General features: G+C 47.0%; 9 protein-coding genes across 9 annotated transcripts; 5 read left to right on the top strand and 4 right to left on the bottom strand.

Annotated features, from left to right (window-relative positions):
- Nucleotides 1-3: 3 nt before the first annotated feature.
- Nucleotides 4-3,492, bottom strand: L203_100706 (OPT family small oligopeptide transporter; the record flags this gene model as incomplete). Its single annotated transcript, XM_066210161.1, has 9 exons — nucleotides 4-83; nucleotides 130-253; nucleotides 307-580; nucleotides 627-883; nucleotides 930-1,472; nucleotides 1,519-1,760; nucleotides 1,809-2,173; nucleotides 2,308-2,422; nucleotides 2,466-3,492. The coding sequence occupies 9 exons, from the start codon at nucleotides 3,490-3,492 to the stop codon at nucleotides 4-6; spliced, it is 3,027 nt and encodes a 1,008-aa protein (XP_066066258.1).
- Nucleotides 3,493-4,408: 916 nt separating this feature from the next.
- On the top strand, nucleotides 4,409-5,115 carry L203_100705 (uncharacterized protein; the record flags this gene model as incomplete). The annotated part of the gene is made up of 6 exons (XM_066210160.1): nucleotides 4,409-4,508; nucleotides 4,552-4,634; nucleotides 4,677-4,701; nucleotides 4,788-4,820; nucleotides 4,868-4,908; nucleotides 4,951-5,115. 6 exons carry the CDS (start codon nucleotides 4,409-4,411, stop codon nucleotides 5,113-5,115), a joined length of 447 nt encoding a protein of 148 aa, XP_066066257.1.
- A 10-nt stretch (nucleotides 5,116-5,125) lies between these two features.
- Nucleotides 5,126-5,734, bottom strand: L203_100704 (uncharacterized protein; the record flags this gene model as incomplete). Its single annotated transcript, XM_066210159.1, has 5 exons — nucleotides 5,126-5,175; nucleotides 5,223-5,341; nucleotides 5,387-5,477; nucleotides 5,532-5,666; nucleotides 5,725-5,734. 5 exons carry the CDS (start codon nucleotides 5,732-5,734, stop codon nucleotides 5,126-5,128), a joined length of 405 nt encoding a protein of 134 aa, XP_066066256.1.
- Nucleotides 5,735-6,100: 366 nt separating this feature from the next.
- L203_100703 (uncharacterized protein) lies at nucleotides 6,101-6,797 on the top strand (the record flags this gene model as incomplete). The annotated part of the gene is made up of 5 exons (XM_066210158.1): nucleotides 6,101-6,176; nucleotides 6,231-6,350; nucleotides 6,407-6,498; nucleotides 6,548-6,598; nucleotides 6,645-6,797. 5 exons carry the CDS (start codon nucleotides 6,101-6,103, stop codon nucleotides 6,795-6,797), a joined length of 492 nt encoding a protein of 163 aa, XP_066066255.1.
- Nucleotides 6,798-7,414: 617 nt separating this feature from the next.
- Nucleotides 7,415-8,782, bottom strand: L203_100702 (uncharacterized protein; the record flags this gene model as incomplete). The annotated part of the gene is made up of 5 exons (XM_066210157.1): nucleotides 7,415-7,501; nucleotides 7,561-7,630; nucleotides 7,688-7,748; nucleotides 8,056-8,267; nucleotides 8,316-8,782. 5 exons carry the CDS (start codon nucleotides 8,780-8,782, stop codon nucleotides 7,415-7,417), a joined length of 897 nt encoding a protein of 298 aa, XP_066066254.1.
- Nucleotides 8,783-9,097: 315 nt separating this feature from the next.
- L203_100701 (uncharacterized protein) lies at nucleotides 9,098-9,499 on the top strand (the record flags this gene model as incomplete). Its single annotated transcript, XM_066210156.1, has 1 exon — nucleotides 9,098-9,499. The coding sequence occupies one exon, from the start codon at nucleotides 9,098-9,100 to the stop codon at nucleotides 9,497-9,499; it is 402 nt and encodes a 133-aa protein (XP_066066253.1).
- A 62-nt stretch (nucleotides 9,500-9,561) lies between these two features.
- L203_100700 (uncharacterized protein) lies at nucleotides 9,562-10,029 on the top strand (the record flags this gene model as incomplete). Its single annotated transcript, XM_066210155.1, has 1 exon — nucleotides 9,562-10,029. One exon carries the CDS (start codon nucleotides 9,562-9,564, stop codon nucleotides 10,027-10,029), a length of 468 nt encoding a protein of 155 aa, XP_066066252.1.
- A 436-nt stretch (nucleotides 10,030-10,465) lies between these two features.
- Nucleotides 10,466-13,018, top strand: L203_100699 (uncharacterized protein; the record flags this gene model as incomplete). Its single annotated transcript, XM_066210154.1, has 6 exons — nucleotides 10,466-10,516; nucleotides 10,659-10,830; nucleotides 10,931-11,904; nucleotides 11,973-12,189; nucleotides 12,250-12,926; nucleotides 12,977-13,018. 6 exons carry the CDS (start codon nucleotides 10,466-10,468, stop codon nucleotides 13,016-13,018), a joined length of 2,133 nt encoding a protein of 710 aa, XP_066066251.1.
- Nucleotides 13,019-13,838: 820 nt separating this feature from the next.
- On the bottom strand, nucleotides 13,839-15,287 carry L203_100698 (uncharacterized protein; the record flags this gene model as incomplete). The annotated part of the gene is made up of 8 exons (XM_066210153.1): nucleotides 13,839-13,912; nucleotides 13,964-14,119; nucleotides 14,178-14,253; nucleotides 14,308-14,420; nucleotides 14,474-14,625; nucleotides 14,680-14,800; nucleotides 14,849-15,194; nucleotides 15,252-15,287. The coding sequence occupies 8 exons, from the start codon at nucleotides 15,285-15,287 to the stop codon at nucleotides 13,839-13,841; spliced, it is 1,074 nt and encodes a 357-aa protein (XP_066066250.1).
- Nucleotides 15,288-15,298: the final 11 nt, after the last annotated feature.

The raw sequence follows: 15,298 nt of genomic DNA, 5'->3' as shown, positions 1-15,298 counted from the left end.
TCGCTATACCTTCCAAGTGTTCGGACCAAACCCTTCAGGAGGAGCAATCTTGAAAGTTGCTCCATCTCCATTCCAATCAACAGCTACATATTGTTAGCTCACGCTCTGCAATATATGCAGCAATCTTACTTTTTTTATGTACATTTGTACCCCACCAATTCAACGACGCACCAGGCAAACCTAGAAATAGAAATAGAACAATGGCTGAGATGGCAGTCCCAACGTCCAAAGCAGCGGAGAGCACATAATTGTACTAATGAAGACAGTCAGTTTTGAAACTGTTCATAGTAGCAAATCGCATCTTACCTTGGACCACCATGCAAATCTTCTTCGTCGAAGCCAAAATTGAAAGATGAATCCAGTCAAGATCCAACTGGCATAGTTGATACCACTCGCAGGAGGGATGGCCAACGCGCCGCTAAACATGACAGGGAAGTTCATGTTGCGAAAGATGGATCGAGGATATTTGCGGACCCAGATCCACAGAGGAATAGGCAAGAGCGCGCCTAATAAAAGAGCATAAACTTGAGGATAATACAACGAACCTTTGCTAAAAAGTCGTTGGGGACCAATCAAACCCCTAGAAGCAGCGTCAGCGACATATATTAGGTGAGTCAAGATCTTACCAAATAATGGAGGAGGTGAAGAAGGTCTTGGTCGAGGCACAAGTCAACAAACTCTTCTGCCCAGCTTGGCATATGTCCTTGACAATATGAAATAATAGTTCTTTTACTCCACTCTGTACAAAACAAGCCACACCTGTAGCTGAAAGCTGAGCGATAAAGGTGGCTCGTGGAGGAACCTTCATATAATGACCGAGCTTTTGATCCTGAATAAATGATAAAGCTTCAACAATAGTCTGCACGGAGAATACTTTGAATATCTACATATCGTCAGCTTTTTTTTGAATAGTGTAGCAAAGTACTGACCATGCCAGGAAGAGGTTGACCCTGGAAGATGTACCCGGGAACCAGTTCTGCCAAAAGATTGATCGCCACTTGTTGCGACGTCATGGCATAAATGAACGCTGCTGGTATGACATACACAAAGGGCAAGAGGATACTGATCACATATCCCCATATTGGAAGCCCCGTGTGGTAAACTTCAAGAGCTATGACAGCCATGACAAACACAAACACAAAAAGAGCTAGGAACCACCAGTCAGGGACTTCGGGGTACATCTTCATTAGTTTGAGATGTATGTCATCGACCTCTGTTTTAACGTTGATTATCGCCCGGTAGATGCGCGGTCCATGATAGAGGATTGTATGGACGATAATTGCTGTTGAAAGCGCAAAAGCAACCATAAAGGTAACCGAGAAGGATGCCGACAAATAGACTGGCGAGTACTCGGCGTAAGCGGTCTTGTTGAGAGTAATGTCTAATGTAAGAATGTTGAAGATGTTGTAGGCCGATCCAAAGCGGTCAGCCGCTTGTATGACACTGATAGGGAGGTATGCTGTTTGCCAAACCTAATATAATGTCAATCCTAATCCGAAGTCTGTAGTAAAGACTGACGTTGTTGTAGTAAAGTATAGGAGTAAGGATCCAGTAAAATAAAAGAAAACCGAGACCAATGTTTACTTCAGCCCACCAAGGAGTGGTAAGCGGGTTTCCTATCCAGGTGATTTGAGTCCAATCAAATGTCAATATACTCATTCCTAGACCCGTAGAAACGCCGAAAAGTTCATTGACGATGTTGTTGTTTGGTGCAATCCAACAAACCCATGAAAAGTAAGACAAAGCGGTAAAAAGGAAACCTTTTGCAAGTGTCAGTGTACGCTTACCACAAGAAACACCAAGCTCACCTGGGAAAAAATACCATACGAAAGCGCCACATCCACAGAGAATCAAAAATTTGAACCTACTCATCCCGCTAGTAAAACCGTCTTCTTCTGCATGAAAAGTGTTCAAGTTAGTGGCGACAACCAAGTTGGCTGGCCAAATCATGGACGCTGGCCAAACCACAAATCGTCTGCAGATTCCAGCCATAGTGAAGCCAGTCATCTGCGTAGCGAAAAGGAACATGATGGCAAAGCCGAACCCAAAAGAATGGTGGTAATACAATTCACTTGAGACAATGGCATAGAGGGCATAAGCGGGTCCAATGGCAACATTGGCCATCATGACGATGATGGTGTGTTCCTTAATGTTGAACGGACCAGGATTTAAACTGAATTCAATTCCACCCAGCCAACGGGGTAGACGGTATGTATTGATAGGAAGGAGCCAGGCAAAGAATTTGCCTACTGGATAAGCAACAACCCTAGGACATGATCAGTAGGTTATGTACAAGGCTTAACTTACTGGACGATAAGAGGAGAGATGTAAGGAGCAGGCGTACGAAAGTGAAAGTAGGTATTAAATGCTGATGAAAGGACAGTAAAAAACAAACCCAAAACCCAGGCCCGGATGGTGAGTGCTGGAAACAAGTCAGCAAAATTTCTGACAAAGACGTTACTCACCAGGCATATCTAGATCGTCGATATTTGACACAGATGCGCGCACCTCAGGATACGGACTGTCCTCATCAATCATATCCATCTCAATATCAGCCATACTGTGATCATCACTCTTTGCTCCCAACATTCCATTGCCCCACGTTGTCTTGCCATCGGGAACGGTCATCTCGCCTGTCAACTCAGTCAAACCAATGCTTGCTCTGCTGAGTCCTCTGTTTGTATAAGTCTTGTTTATATCGCCGCCGTCGCTCGGGACCTGGGCTTCTGAGACATAAGATACAGACATTACATTCTTGTCGTGGTTTCGTGGCCGACCGGTGACTGAATACTGGTCATATTCGCTTCCACCGGCATACGACGTGGCATCCGAGATTGAAAACTCATCGTCCGCGACATTGAGACCTCTTGTCATAGTCACACTAGTCTCCCATGGCTTTCGTCCCTCTCGACGCCGGAGTTTTTCAAGAAAACTCTGTCCAGTCCTGGGTCGTTTTCCTAAATGACCTCGTCCGCCCATAACGAACGCAAAGCTTGAATTGTTGGGATTGTTTTTTCCGCTAAACGGAGGAGGATTCTCCCTGTCATACTTGTTTTCTGGAAGATGTCCGCCGATATCAATGACACCAGTAGGCGTAGGCACGGTGTCTTTGTTCACATTGACCGACTGATATGTGATACGCAACGGCGTAACACCGTAAGACGAGGTGCCAGGACCGGTACTGGTACCGATATCCGCAGAGACATCCTCCGCGCCGACAGGCCTAGCAGTAGTAGGTCTTGCTACAACTGGTGCTGTACCGTATCCTGCTAGCGTCGGTCCACTGGGTTGTCCCGCTGTCACTGGCCGACTAAACGCAAAGACATCGTCATCCTTATCATCATCCTCTCCCTCGCCATCTTCATCACTACTGCCTTCAGGAAAGAATTGCTGGCGCGGCAAATCATCCTCACTGATACCAGACGCGGCCGTATCTGGCCGTTGAGTACGTGGCCGCCGAGGTGAGAGAGGCAAATCATTTGTTGAGGACATTCTGGCGATAGTCGTCACGTCGTTTCGCGTCAATCGAACCCTCCGCTTTCAACGTCGTTCCTCCCTCCAAATGGCCAACGATGTGAAGAGATTCACCCAACAAAATGGATCGTGCTATTGGAACAGTTGCGATATCCAGTCTATCCACGCCACGGACTATACCACTGAGCGAGTGAAATGGCGCATCGACTTGACAAAATACGCGACAAGATGGAAATGCAAAATCAAAATTCAAAAGATTTCTCAACGATCAAATCCCTTTCCACTGAATGTACCCTTTTCTTCTATTCGTTTTAGGAACTCGTAGAGATCCCGAAAGAGGCGTTTTGTGTTTATGGACATGCATACATATATGCATAGAACCGCTGGACTTTTTATTTATTTATTTATCGTTCTGTATACATAGTTTCTCTCTCCCTATACTCCTCTCTATATCCTTTTTTATCCGTTCCCCCCCCAAAAAAAAACAAGAAAAAAAACAAGATTTATACTCCATGGCGGAATCAAATCCCTAATCGCTCCCAGTCTCTACAACGGAGGGTCTGTGCGGAAGATCAACTTTGTTCTGGCGGAGATCGCCGCTGGTTGAAGTATCTGTCAGAAGAAGTCGGCGATGACCGCTGTGCCACGTGGCTTTGATTCCGTTCAGCTATGAGTCATCTTGAAGCCAGACGACGATGGACATCATTCATAAGTTATTGTTGAATATATCTTGACGTTTAAAGATATTGCAGTCATGTTTTTTTTGGCTGGCACGATATTGGTAAGCTAGCAGCCAAGCGCCATGCGTATATGCTCGCAGCTGGTTCGTCTCGTCCAGAGTGTCTGGCAGATTGCACTCGACTCACCCCGACAGCAGGATCGTCCCAGGTCTCTTGGAAGAATCCCATGAAGCTTTGGATAGGGTAGAGGTGGAATGGAGGAGGGCGGGACGAGCGATTTTGGACCCAACGATCCTGTGATGTGGCGATTGCTCACGTTTCCCTTGCTTACTGTTGGTGCCATCAGCGGTCATGGTGAGCATCGTGGATGTAGATCACTTGCTCATGTATCAGCTAGTGTTTGCTGGAGGCATGATTCTTGCTCTGCGTTGTGACTACTGTACCATGGCATCTGGGATACGCTTCATGTGCATGAGCGAGGTGAGTGTAACACTGGACTTTGGCAATTGACCTTGTCGATAGCTCACATTCGGCGCCTCGCTTCCTAGTTCGTTCAACTGTGTGCTGGTATCCCGAATCCTCCACCCTCAACATCTGCGGGACACTGTTTGGCTTGACGCTGAACTCGGAAAGAGCTGATCAATATGGGTTTAATGGACGAGGCTGGTGAGCAGCAGTAGCTCATTAGCAGGGCCGTAGAATATAGAGCCAAGGAGGGCACAAGGCTGCCTCGAGAAGCTGGGGTCTTATCAAGGTTGGCACCGTGGTGGCTGTAAAATTTAACTGACAAAAGCAGGAGTGTATTCTCAGGCTCATTTTGGAGTCTTGTCAGTCATACAAACCTGTCGTGCAACCCAAGGAAGCCGAAAAAAAAATTGGGATAGGAGGAGAGACAGTGTCAAAGCCAAGTTATAGACCATATCACCCCGTTACCTATTGCATGTACCATAATACGGGTTAAATAGACAAGTCTAAGGAGCATAATGATTTCTTTGGGTGAGCGTCCAGATCAAACCTGTCCCTGTCAATGCCGTTAGCTAGCTCTAGTTCATGCTAGGTCATACATACACCCGACGACAAGAGGCCCGATAGAAGCGCGGTTGGGCTTCACAGATTTGAAAACGACCAGCTCAGTGGTGTAATGGAATGTCGCGAGAGCATAGGTACAAATGGCAAGTTTGTACACACTAGACACCTCAGCACGCTGCTTTCGGACGTCGCAGATGGCTTACATAGGGTCATGGATGTTGTAAGCAGCCAAGCCACGGACCAAACTAGCCAGCATCGTCCACGAACCAAACAACCTTCCAGCCAGCAAAGTCACTGTCCAATCGTCATTTCACATGCCAAAACTTATACAGCAAATCAGGCGCTCACTTTCTTCTGCCTTTCCAGCATACACTTCCTTGCTCTGCCAAACGATAAAGTAGTTTTGAATCGCGTTATAGGTTCCAGCCACAGAAGTGAGCAATAGCCAGTACGGGAGGATACCGACAGAAGCAGATGGGAGTGCTATGGATGGGATGAGGTCGTAAGCGCTAGACAACATGCAACTGTAAGTCTGAATTACAAAGAGACATTGTGGTTGAAGATTTGAATGAGAAATGAGTTCAAGTGAAACAAATTTGACAAATGAAGTTCTAGTTTACTGTGTCCGGACACGTCATGTTCATCTCCTACTCTTTATCTCACTTTTCTCATCTTTTTCTCATCCTTTCTGCTTCGTCTCAAACCTCAAAAACCAACTACGTGGAGATGACACAGGTGGAGACTCAAAACAATAGGATACTCGTGTTAGGAGCGCAACAACTCCAACACCGACTACATCCAGCCTTATATCTGGAAAAACGATATGGATATCACCCAAAAATGGAGAAAGCAGCAAGCATCGTCAAGCTATAACATATGAATATATCGGGGGAGTCGTAAATGGGGAGGTTGAAAGAATGGCAAAGGTCGAAACAATGGGAGAGGATTTAAAAGAGAGAGGAAAGGCAAGGTTGATCATGCCGCAATGGGATAGTGTGTCCTTCTGTGCTGATGGCAAGCTCAACGCACTCACAAATGTTACAACAGTTCCTCCCATACGACCCATACACCCTTCGCAAGACCTCTTGAGTATGATGCACCTTGATACTCTCTACGATATCTACGTTCAGCCCCTTACAGGCGATACTCAGCCTGGCACTGGTATAGGTATTGAAGGAGACGAATCTGGGTCATCAAGGAAGAAGGCAGTCGGAGGGTGAAAGCTGGAGAAGGGTTATGTCCCATAAACCCGCAATCAATTCAGAAAGAGTGGTATCAACGGGCAAGATTAGAAGTAGGATTGGTACAGGATGGCGTGTGTTTGCCTGTGTCACAACGGGGCATCTTTACTAATGAGGGGTTAGTATATTAGAGGAGAGAAAGCTGGAGTAAGAGAAGCAGAAGAAAAGCGCCGAGTTTGTTCTTGATAATTAATCTAATACCGCCAACTGACATTCTAAGAGGAAACGCGTAGCCCGTATAAACTCAGCGGCCGATTCAACCACCGCTGACGCCAGCTTTTCTCCGTTCCCCTTTTCAAATGCTAACAGCGGTTCTTCCGCGCCTGGTAATCCTGCGATACCTGTGGCACCTACACAAAGAGGCTATCCCTGATCGCCTCAAAGAGGTACAGCCCCACCAGGTATCGGCCCTGGTGTCCATTTCCCCAGCTCCAAAAGTCAACAAGCACAAGCACAGAATGCAAGGCCGATAATGTCCAGCACCACACAACATCCGTCGAGTGTCGATGTAGTGACTGGCCAATACAGAAATCAGCTAGCCGCTCAGCACGTCCTATGCCATCGGCAGGACCTCTACCTCTCAAACAAGGACAAGGCCCGTCTGGTGTACAACGAAGCTTTCCATCCAACAAAAACAAGAGACCAGGTAATGCTGATGTCCAAGCGAGCCAACTGAAGAGACCAAAAAGCGCGATAGGCTTTGGAAGACGACCAGAAAGTCCAATGTTGCAAGGACAACAGACCAGAAGATAGCAGACAAATGTCGTAATTGCATAATCATGAGTGTTTGGAACTGCATCAGTGGTGACGGAATGCATTGTTATTTGTCACAGTTTCACTTTTCCATTGCGTTCATCAACATCATTTGGGCGATCCAATATGACTGGCTAGACCTAGTATTAGCAAATTTGGGCGATAGCTTCCTTAGCATAGCTCTTAGCCTGCCACTTGGCCTTTTCTCAGCCAGATTTGTCGAAACCTGTACCCGGATTAGGCTTTGACTCCACAGTAGCGCGCGCGATATATCCTTGGTATTGAAAAGTTGCCAACCTCGGCCACAGCAAAACGAGCAAGAATCTATGTGGCGTCAGCGCTCTATGCAGTCAGCCCATGTCTGCGTCCTGCCACAGACGTACAGAAGGAGGATGACCGTTAGCAGTAACGTAATTCCTGTACTTCTTCATAGCTCCAATGCAGACAGCGCGGCTACGATCAGCGTATCAGCCCGGAACCAAGCCATGCAATAACGCAGGTACAACCCACTCAATATCCTCATCCGAAAGAGGGCCATTGTGTTCCTGATTGTTGAGGTTGAAGCTGTACACTTTGTCCCAATCAGAGTAATTTTTTTCCTAATAGCTAGAGTCGTCTATATATACCCTTCCACACCCCATAGAGCTGTACAGCCATATCTCCTGCTTAGCCTTAATTACTTACAGGCATTATACTGCTCCATTTGTCAAGTTTATCCTCATAATAGAGCTGCCACAAAAGACTGCTGTGGTTGGAAATAAACTCAAAAGGTGGAGGCAGAAAGAGGCATGGTGCCTGGGATCGGGACATCTTGATATGAGGTGGCTATTACTGAGTCTTGCGGGGCTCCGTCCTATCTGGATGCATGCAAGATTCACCCCAGCCACCGGGAGCGTCTCCAATATCAAAGCCTCCGACGCCGCCGAGCGCTTGCCAGATGGGCTCGACAGTGTTGTACAGCATGGCGGGAAGTGAGACGGGATAGTGACGAGGGTGGTAATGGGTGAGGTAAAAGTGAAAGCAGCCAAAGACAACGCCGATAAGGTATCCTGCAATGATTTGGACAGAGGTGTGGTAGCATAGGTGGTATCTGCGAGGATGAGCATGAGAAACAGCAAAAGGTGGAAGAGAGACATACCTAGAATAGGACACTCCGACAGACCAAGTTAAAAGGGCAAAGATATAGAGGCCGTTTCGCCATCGTCGAATGGTCGTTGCAGGCAAACGCCTGCCGTTGCCAGCATTATGGAGGATGCTATATGCTAGGCCCCAAGCAGCCAGGAACCCAGCTGCCTGTGCGTGGCTGCTGGGCATTCCATAGCCAGCTCCCAGCTCCGCATGGTCAATGAAAGGCCTTTTCCCTTTGAGTAATCTCTTGAGGCCCCAGGAAAGCAGCTCGTTAGCTATCTGTCCTCCTGCAAGTACAAGAATGGTCAAGCGACGATTGAAGATGAGCAGCGTAAAGTACGACACGAACAGAAATATGGGCGAGAGCGATAGGAGAGTCAGTGGGACTGACAGTGGATGAGCTGGGTCGTAGACAATGTGAGTGAGAGAGAAGGATTTGAGGGGAGGCAGGGAGGATGAAGTGTCTTGGGACAACATGTTTTTTCTATGGATTGGATATGAATTAAAAAGATTGAAATAGAATTGTTTTAATACTTTATGATGGATTTTTCTGCCTCCACTTTTATTTATTTTTATTTATTTATTTACTTTGTGCTTTTCGCCTGACTTGATATTCTCTTTCGTATCATTTTATGATACAAACCACGAATATATATCCGTTCTAATTTAGGTCTACTCACAACGAAGAGTATACCCGTCTTGGGACCAAGAGTCACGACAAACAATCTTAACGCGACAGTCAAGCTTCACGTGCTGGGTCCAAATCCATCAAATCTGACAACGAACGGTCTTATGGCGTACGAGAACAAGTTCCAATACTTCAAGGAGTCTACGCACTGCAAGTATGGCTCGGACTGGGGCGAGATTCGGTACAGGGACTGCTACGTCTTCATGACACATAAGCCAGGGACGCTATCGAGTCGAGTCCTCGGACAACTAGAGGACCTACCGAAGTACGACGTTAGCTTGCGGCTTGATGGAGATGTTGTCCAAGAGGTCCCATACAAGGAGTTCGTCCTTAATCCCTGCGTGGATGAGGATCTAGAGGTGGATGATGGAATTCCCATCCCAGCACATTGTCCTGAGCTCGTGGATCTCCCGTCATCAAAGCTGACCACGAGGTTCATTTCGTCAAGCCATCCCGATCCACGACCGAGATACGGAACCTCCACGCCACCTCTGCAAGCCCCTTAGTGGTAGTATTGCTAGGTCGCACCTCAGACTACGAGCTCGTATTCCCCAAGTATCCTCAAGATATGTTTGACCACGTATGCAGATGCCGTGGTGGCACGGTAGATGACAAGATCAATTGGCTTGGGCAAATGCTCGACTGTCTCCAGGCGCTCCACGACCTAGGTATCTTGCACTGCGACGTGTTACTCAGGAACATGCTGTTCTCAGACCCACCGGTGATATGTGATCTCGAATCTAATTGTACATCGCTGGCAATCACCGCGCCTGAACTCGTCAGTTGCAGAGTTCGTACTCCCACCAGCAACCACAATGTAGCTAGCGACATCTACGCAGTCGCATTCGCCATATGGCAGATGCACTCGTGCGACAACCCAAGGATCTTTGAGGTTCAAGTCGTCCCCTACCCGTTCACCGACTTGTACAACTGGTGTCAACAGCCTGACCCGGCAGATCGGCCTACTATCGCGCAGATACGAGTAGCTCTGAGCGCGATAGCTCACGACACCAAAGACTCCACGCCGCAGTCCTAATCGACTCTGGCACTCGACCATCTCATGCTCACACCCTCCACGGCTCACGTTGTACCTGCTAACCCTACATCCTCTCAAACACACCCAGGCTCCTAGTGATAGCTCAGTTGCTGGTACAAGTCACTCTTCCTAATGTCTATAACCAACCTAGTGCCCGATACGAGCTGCAGAAAGCTTCATAGACCCACATAATAGAGCTGGATGACTTAATGTCATAGAAAAAAATACTTTATGCATATACATATTGTCCATTTCTGTATAATGCAAGACGAAAAAGATGCCAGATCCGGACACGATAAGATACGTCATTCCGAACTCGTTGTAAATATTACTTCCGCACCTGATACTAACGCTTGGTCTTCTCAATTATTTACTTTTCAATTTTGTATCTACGTTTATCTTTGAGATTGATTTTAAAATAAATTAGAGACGGAGCATGACGAAACAGCACCTCTTGACGCTCACCTGGGGCGTAGGGGCTCAGACGGTGAGTGCTGGTACGATAAGAAGGTTGGAGATGAGTCAACATGGGTTGAAAAAATTCCTGGGCAACTTATTGTATCCGTTACTGATTGTGGTTTTCTATTCCTATCGGACGCCTTTGCACCTTTTCCTGGACACAACGACAGGTCTGCGTTGCAGGTGGCTTCAATGACTGGTCCGCCACAGCGACACCATTGCACAAGCAGCCTAATGGCAGTTTTATGGCCCAGATTCCTGTGCCATATGGAGAAAAGCAGTCATTCAAGTATGTTGTGGATGGAGAATGGAAGGTTAGAGAGGATGAGGCAAAGGAATGGGGTAAATCAGACTTGTTTTTGTCTTTAGAGGCATCCCTTTATCCCGAGTGCACTGTGCGGAAGAAGCTCGGGAATCAACGAACCATGCTGACGGTTGGTAGATGCTGCTGGCAACATGAACAATGTTTACACTGCTCCTGATGCCTCTGCTGACGAAGAAGCCGAGAATGTATCCTCACCAAAGAAGTCATCTGCTGAGCCTATCGCCGGTGCTGGAGCCGTAGGTATCGTGGGGACGGCAGTTGCCTCTGCTGCTCTTGCTCAAGACACATTTTCCAGGGACGCCACCAACGAAGCACCCACCAAGGAAACATCCGTTCCCGCCAAAGATGTTGAGGATGTCAGACATTTAACTGGCAGCAATCAGGAAACTAAGCCTGAAGTGCTTGTCGCATCTGCAGCTCCCGGATCCGCAGGTGCTGGTAATGAGGCCAGCGGCTTAGTGCTGGGCGAGCCTGTCACCCGTAGTGTTGAAACAACGACCAAGACTGCTTTTGATGATGAAAAGGTTGAAGACGAGACTTCAAAGTCTAGTTTTGCTGGAGCGGTTACTGGAGGCGGAATCATTGGTGCTATTGCTGGTGCCGTCGGTCTTGGTAGAAAGCCTGAAGACGAGAAGGAAGATGCCGTGATTGCTGTGCCAGATTCTATTAATACAGCTACAGCCACGGGCACTGGCGCAGTTTCCACATCCCAGTCTCAGCCAACAGCATCAACTATTCCATATCGTTCGAAGGAGGCCACAGACAAGAGTGGCATAACCCAAGATGGCATCCCAAAAGACACACTCTCTCCTGGACCTATACCTGTGGCAGTTGCTGTTCCTGTCGAGGAATCCGTCACTGACAAGACTGGCAGCGTCACCGTTATAGCACCTGATGTAACGCCAGCAGAGATTGAGAAGGTCGCTCAGAAGGCTAATATAGGGCAGGCCCCCACCGAAGAAGGGCAAGGCATCTCTGAAAAAGCTGCAGAGATTGGTGCGGCTGCAATTGCCTCCATTGGAGGTATTTTAGGTGGCGCTGCCGCTGTGGTAGAGAAGGCTACCGGTGTTGATCTCACCCATGGGTCTCCTGTGCGTATTTCCTCAAGATGAATTGATTGTGGTGTTTATATATGATGAAAGCTGAAGTTAATTGATAGCTCACCGTTGAAGAAGCCAAAGCAGAGGGTATTGACATCTCCAAGGCTGAAAAGATTGAAGGTGCTACGGACGCCACTACCCCCCAAGATGTCCCGCCTGCTTCCGCTGTGGCTGCTCTTGATGAGAAGGTCTCACAGCTCAAACATACTATAGATGACGGAAACAACATCGGTGGTGTTTCAGATGTGACTTTATCAGGTGGAGAAGCTACCAAGGGTATGTCTCCCAGTGATGTAATAGTAGGCGCGCAACCAAGTAACTGTTCGAACTATATAGCTTCTCTTCCTCCAATCTCCTCAGAGAACCATCCTTCTGGCCTCAACGACAAGCAGAGCAATGACATTCCCTCTCAGACAGAGGTGGCCGCTCTCAACCACCAAGTTGTTCCGCCTCCAGTTTTCACTACTATTTCGGACAAAGATCCCAAGAAGGACAGGTCCCTTACATCAAACAATGGGGCAGACACTGCTGGTACTAAACCTATCGACAGCGCGCCGGGTGTTGACGCAAAGAAGGCCAGGTTGGAAGAAGAATCTCACCCTACTAGTATGTCTGGTGAAAAGATCGAAAACGAGAAAACGGAGATTAAAGAGGCAAACAAGGCTGCAGCACCTGATACCCCGGAAAATAATCTGAAAGAGGATAGACATGATGTTACCACTAGCGCTTCTGCCCTTGCCGGCTCTCCTGTGGCTGTAGGGGCTACTGGAGCCACAACAACACATAGCAGTCGTCCTATTGGCGCTTCAGACAATACTGTTTCATCCGAGCCTCCTTCAACCCCTGTGAAAACTAATGGCGCCGCCAATCCTACTGTTTCTACCCCTGTTGCTTCTGCTGTTGGATCGGGTTCAGCTGCCAACAGCCCTGCGAAGAGCAGATCGGAGATTGCCCATGCTAAGGATAAGAATGACAAGTCAGTAAAGAAGAAGAGGAGCAGCTTTTTCGCAAAGGTATGTCTCTGAGTATCTGCTTTCAGCGAGATCTGACTGTGACATTACAGATTAAACACGTTCTTTCTCCTCAAAAGGACAAATCGAAATAGACCAGTCATTTGGGAACTATAATATTGCGCTGTTAATCGCTTTTTAATATCTTGTTCGAGGTCCCTTATCTTATGATACCATATATGCTTTGGGTTAGGCTCACCCTTATATCAACAACCGACTGCTATTAATTTCGTGAATATTATCACGCCGCACACGAATAGTTTATATACCGTATTTATGGACTTGAGAATGTATAGAAGATGTCAACTGGGATAGACGAGAAAGCTGAAGACTTTTCTGTAGAGTCGAGAGTGTCTTGATAGTTCATGAGCATGACTTGTATTTCCATTCATCTCACCACTTTACATTATAACATTGCTGGCCAAACGCATGTTTGCTGACATTGCTGCTCAACAAGATACCTCAATGCCCGAGACACCTCTTTGACGATGGGAACCGGAGGGAGTCGTACTGTATATAGGAAAGACATGCTGCGGCCCGCATTGAGATGTCTTTATAGTCAGATTTAGCTCGTCTATTGTCTAAATTCTGGCCGCAAGATATGGCTTTCTCTCAAGTCACAAACAAGGAAACATCGACAATGTATCAACTGCTGCAGCTATTTTGGACATCTATAATCCGTACTATGTTGTAGCCAGGCCTGCTAGTATATATCATGAATAGTTTAGTAGCATGAAATGATATTGATTACGAGTAATGAACCAAGAAAGAGAACTTTAACAATAGAAGGAAACAACAAGATGTTCAAATGCTTTCTCTAGATCAAGTAGAGTGCCTGATTCATATTCACATACAAGTATATTTGAGCCATCGTATACTAGTGACGATATAGCCCATCACAAACTGGTTTCACTTTCAGTTCAATCCCTTCTCCTCAAGAGCAAAAAATCTGTCGAAAGCATCTTTGAGTGTCTCTTCTTTGGAGCGGTCTAAACATGATCAGTCCACTTGTTAACTTGGTTCAGAAGACCTGAACCCACAAGTGATACCCAATTTGTTTCTGCTTTCATCGTTGGAGAGATTGTATACTCCTGGATCCTTGTACATATATTTACCAGGAGTACCGAGAGCAAATCTATCCTTCTGGTTGGGATACATTTCACGGAGCATATCAGCGAATTCTTGATAGTCAAAGGCTAGACATATATATCATTACAACTGATTATCAAGACGTCGAGTGCCAAAAAGACTCACGGCCTGCTGAGATAATGAAACGTCCTTGTGCATGACGGACGATAGCCTGATAGTGAGCTTCGGCAGCATCACGAACCTACATATGCAACTGTGTTAGCTGTTTTCCTCAAACACTAAAAAGGCGGCTCACATCCACAAAGTAAGGATAAAGAGTATTCATGATAGGCTTATCTTGACCTTGAGCAAGCTTCCACAAGAATTCTGTAGACATGCCGCCATTGCTCAAAGAAGTTTGAGGGTGGACTGTGTCTTTCAGTATGGCTTTTGTGGCACAGCATAAAGAAGACACCACTCACTGGGAGGTCCCCATATCATGACACAATTCATGGTTGCCAACGTCCAATCAACACCTTGTGCTTTGGCTTCCTCTTGACACTCCCATGCAGAGAGCTCGGCATACTTCTTGGCGGCCTTGTAGAACAAGTACCCGTTAGGGAACGTGGGATTCCTAGAACAAAATGGTTCAGCCCACTTTACCTGTGCATGAAGACTTCCAACTTACCCAGACTCACCCTTCTCCGCTATCTCGTTGATTTCTTCAAGGGTGTATGGATTCCAGTCTTTTTCGGTAATGGTGCGACCTTTAAGCTCAGTAGGGTGATACTTATGATCTCCAACAGCACCTGCAATCTGTCAACCTGGGTCTTGGAGCACTGAGCATGAGTATTCACCAAAAGTACTAGTATAAACAACAGACTTGACACTCTTCTCCTTGGCGGCAGCCCTGAGCACGCCTTGTGTACCCTTGAGAGCCGGTTCGAGATGAGTCTTCTCAAACTCCTCCTCACTAAAGGCTACCGGAGATGCAGTATGGATGACAGCATCGACACCCTTGATGGCTTCGCTATACTCGCCATTCTCCAAGGGGCCAGTGACAAAGAGCTTCAAGTTACCAGAATTGATATAGGATTTGTACTCTGGGATTGCCTCTATGTCTGCCTTCTTGGCCGCTGAACGCAAGGTTCCGTGAACTGTCCATCCTCGCTCGAGGAAGATGAGGGCGACATGGGCCGACAACTACAGACCGGCTTCAGTATGAATGACCAGCTTAACCTGACGAAAAACTGGACTTACAAAGCCAGTGATACCGGTGAGCAAGGTAGTGGGCATTCTTGTTTAAA

Source organism: Cryptococcus depauperatus, chromosome 1 (assembly GCF_001720195.1).
Source record: "Cryptococcus depauperatus CBS 7841 chromosome 1, complete sequence".
NCBI lineage: Eukaryota > Fungi > Basidiomycota > Tremellomycetes > Tremellales > Cryptococcaceae > Cryptococcus > Cryptococcus depauperatus.
The sequence above is the reverse complement of the archived record's forward strand: the minus strand, read 5'-3'. Positions and strand labels throughout refer to the sequence as shown.